The sequence below is a fragment of the Bactrocera oleae genome, chromosome 6, assembly GCF_042242935.1.
Source record: "Bactrocera oleae isolate idBacOlea1 chromosome 6, idBacOlea1, whole genome shotgun sequence".
Taxonomy (NCBI): Eukaryota; Metazoa; Arthropoda; class Insecta; order Diptera; family Tephritidae; genus Bactrocera; species Bactrocera oleae.
In genome coordinates, this window is record NC_091540.1 from 6,869,608 (window position 1) to 6,873,885 (window position 4,278).

At 33.7% G+C, this 4,278-nt stretch overlaps 1 protein-coding gene across 1 annotated transcript; it reads left to right on the plus strand.

Annotated features, from left to right (window-relative positions):
- Positions 1-1,082: 1,082 nt before the first annotated feature.
- On the plus strand, positions 1,083-3,790 carry LOC106621449 (circadian clock-controlled protein daywake). The gene is made up of 5 exons (XM_036358072.2): positions 1,083-1,669; positions 1,799-1,891; positions 2,387-2,540; positions 2,889-3,022; positions 3,217-3,790. The coding sequence occupies exons 1-5, from the start codon at positions 1,447-1,449 to the stop codon at positions 3,669-3,671; spliced, it is 1,059 nt and encodes a 352-aa protein (XP_036213965.2). The 5' UTR covers positions 1,083-1,446; the 3' UTR covers positions 3,672-3,790.
- The last annotated feature ends 488 nt before the right edge of the window (positions 3,791-4,278 follow it).

The following is a 4,278-nucleotide window of genomic DNA, read 5'->3' on the forward strand; positions in this document are numbered from 1 at the left end:
GAGCTGAATCGATTTAGCCATGTCCGTCTGTCTGTATAAACGCAAACTAGTACCTCAGTTTTTGAGTTATCGATTTGAAATTTAGCTCTCGTTCTTTTCTCCTCAAGGAGCTGTTCATTTGTCAGAACTGTCGATATCGGACCACTAAAGTATATAGCTGTCATACAAACTGAACGATCAGAATCAAATACTTGTATAGAAAGCTTTTTCAATTGTAGAGTTATCTTCAAGGAATTCAGCGTGGATTATTGTCGTAGAATGGTGCAATCTCTAAGAAAATTGTTCAGAAGGAATCACTTTAACGTGTAACTGACATACAAACTGAACGATCGGAATCAAGTGCTTGTAAGGAAAACTTTTTTATTTGACGAGATTTCTTCAAGATATTCGGCAATGGTGGTTCTCCCAAATTATTCAGTTCGGCTCTGTATAGCATATAGCTCAAAATCAAGTTCTTGTAAGGAATCTTTTGTATTTGTGAAGGGTGTTATAGCTTCGGCGCAAGCGTAGTTAACGTTTTTTCTTATTTTTGCTTCCGCTTAGAGACTCATAAAATTCTATTTTAAATTTACTTCCGAATACGCGCCAATCACACTAATTGATACAACAACTTCCTGTTGAATTTTTACAACTGTACATGCCAGGTGGAATTTGTTACTTAAAAAATATACACAAGTTAAACTAGTTTAGAAAAAGTTCTGCTACAAAGAGAGAAAAAATAAACGAAAAACCAGATGTTATGCTGTTCTAATTACTTAACGTGTGATGGAGAGAGGGAAGCAAGCGCGAATGCGCTGTACAACAAAGAGCATGTGTAGAAATGTTGCGGAGTAACTAAAAAAAAAAACTATAAACAAACAGCTTTTGTAATAAAACTGTTTGATATAAAATAAGTTAAGATTATCTGTAGAAAACGTGACCTCTACGCAACACCTCGCATTACGCTGCGCACTTTTTATGCGCTTTTAATTAAACAATTTATTATAATATCGCGAATAAACACACACACATGTAAGCCACTCAAACAACAACTTATATATTTTTCTCTCAAATCTAAATAAAAACAAAGTTTTATACGTGCACTCAATCAGTTGCAAACTGCAATCCGACGTGTGAACTGCGCTTAATCCAGTATTTTTTTCGCTAAACGTAGCAAAAACGAGTGACAATTAATTGAAAAGTGAAAGATATTAAGAAAGAAACGAAAACTTTTTTCTAAACAAGAAACTTATTATAAATACAATAAAAATCAAACATAAAAATTTTATAAAATCGATTTTTAGTAAAAACTATTTTTTCAATAATTTTTTTTTTTCGTAAAAACAATTTTTGTTTGTCAATAATATTTTTTAAATCTATATTTCCTAACAATTTTTTTTTTAATTTTATTTTTTCAAAAAGCTTTTTTTATTGTTTAAAATTTGATTGCTTGTTTTTAACCAAAAAATGTGTTCCATAAGCATTTGGTGTACGCTCGTCGCATTATGCGCCGTGCTGTCGTCAACTTATGGCAGTAGCAGCGTGGCGACCAACTGTGCTGCTGGTGCAACATGCCCGATAAGTGGCAGCAGCACTACAACTAGCACCACCAGCGCTACGACAGGCAAAAGTACCGAAAACATTCATAACGACAGCAACAACAACAAGCGCATTTTCTTGAAAGAGAAACGTAAGTTGTTGACGCAATGCGCGCAATTTTTACAAATAACAAAAAAAAAACACAACCGAAAAAACATGTTTTTGTGTCAACTTTTGTTGTTTTTGCACTAACTGTGTTTTGCATTTTTACCATTCACAGCAAAAGAACTGCAAACCTGTCAGCGTAAGTCAGCTGATTTTGATAAATGCATCGTAAATGCCTATCAAAATATATTCAGCACTTGGAAGAATGGTAAGAGGAGGAGAGGAAGAGTGGTGAAATTTAAATACATACATTTTATTCTTATTTTCCACCAGATAGTTTAAAAAAATTATGTCTAAATTCTATTAGAAAATTTTCGGCATTTCGGGATTATGATATAATAATACCGAAAATTCGGGATTTCAGGATAATTGATTAACACTTTTTCTTTCACTGTAAAAATATTTATGTTTAAATTTGTTTTGAAAATTTTCGGGATTACAATATAATTATTTCGAAATTTCGGGATTTCGAAATGAAATGCCATATTCAATTTAGTAACTATCACAGTACGGGATTACAATATTCGAAATTTTGTAACGAAAAGCCATAAAGCCATATGTAATGAAGTCGTATCATACGCGTTATGTTAATCAATCAGCGTTGTGCCTCAAACTTTTAAGAGTAGCTTTTTGTATTTAATTTATATTATTACGCATTTATTACTAATACTATTGTTATATTACTTTTTGTCAATTTCTATAGGTATCGATGGCGTCCCTCATTCTACACCCATCGATCCATTATTCGTAGAAGAATTCGAAGTCATCGAAGATCGTGAAAACATTACACCGATTGCAGTGAAGATTAATAATATAACAGTAACCGGTTTGAGTGAGGCGAAGGTCAAGAGTGTCAAGTAAGTGAGAGTATGTTATGCAGTGATTATATAACCTATATATACATTACATTTAAATAACTGATTAGTATGCCATTATTCGTAATTAACAAGTAATTGGTATTCAATTATGGATGATATAATATATGTATGATAATGAGGCGCATAAAATCAGCTATTTACGTGTATATATATGTAGAAGACAGCTTTCAGTGACAATTACTAGCAAAATACAATAATTGACTTAGATTGCTAGTATGATTTAACCATACACATATACACATATCTGTGTACATATATACATATACATTCCTACTCTGTACGCTAGCGGCTAATTGCTTTCATTCTTTCAATTTTTCGCACCACAAGCTTCAAGGATAATGAGTACGATTTCAAAATGACCTACTTAGTGCCGAAAATACGACTTAACGGTCACTACACAGCCAAAGGACACGTGCTGCTACTCAAACTCGACACGAGCGGTGAAATGTTTATGGAAATACGTAAGCAAAAAATTAAAAAAAAATTAAAATTCACAAAAAAAAATTATAATACACAATTTTGCTAACGCTAAGAACACTTTTCGCTAAAAACATAATAATATTTCGCATAATTCCACGCACATTATTTTTAAATATCGCCACAAAATTCACTAAAACAACTTTTTGCCTCCCCTTCTTTTACCACCACCATCCAGTTGAGGGCCTCTACACCGTTACGACCAAGGTTAAGTTGAACACTTTGGAAAATCACAAATTTTTCAATCTGAAAGCGCTACAATTTAATGTGGACTCCATAAAGGATTTGAATTTGCACTTTGACAATTTGTTTAAGGATAAAGTGTTGAACGAGAATACGAATGCCGTGTTCAATGACAGCTGGCGTGTATTTTTCGACATATTCAAACCGAAAATCGAAGCGGAAATCAATAAAGTACTATTGGCGCACTTCCGCAGCGTGTTCGCACAGGTGCCGGCCGAGTTTTTCATCGCCGACGTTGCAACAGCGGCGGTGGCGACTGCAGAGCATGAAACGACCCCTAGTACCGTACATAGTGGTAACATCAAAGATATTACGCATTTGGAATTGCAACAGGCGCCAGCGGCCCACAGCAGCTCGAAAGCCGAGGAGAAGGCACACAAACTGCATTGAATTTAATGCTTGAGCGAATATATAATAAGCTAGTTGTGCGCATTGCATAAAGTACATATGTATATGTAATTCATATACATTTGTAATTTAATCGATTAAATAATAACTTTTAAAATATACTTTTAAGGCATTTTTGTAATTTTCTTCAGAAATACAATCAGACTGCTAGCTACGCATGCGCTTCTGACGCGGCGTGTGCTTTTGAAGCATAGCTTAAGCTGCAAAAACTGTTATACACTTTGGTTTTTAAAGGTAGAAAACCAATATAATGTAACGAGTTTATACTGAAGCATAACTAAAGGGTGCCTTAAAACTGGTATACATTTTTTATTGCCGTGAAGTAACAATCAATTTTTTCTTGCATACTTTTGGACGGACCAATTAACGAAAGCAGAGTTTCGTATATTACATGGGTTTCAAAACCATGTGTTTTGTAGCTTTAATGTAAATATTTAGCATACTTTTAGGCGATGCATTGTCAATAATGTACAAAATCTATACAAGTATATCGGTCAAATATTTTTCTTTGGCTTATTTGGTAACAATTGGTAAGTTTTTTGAGAGATTTATGAAACACAGCGGACTTGATGAGACTCTATAGAAAGGC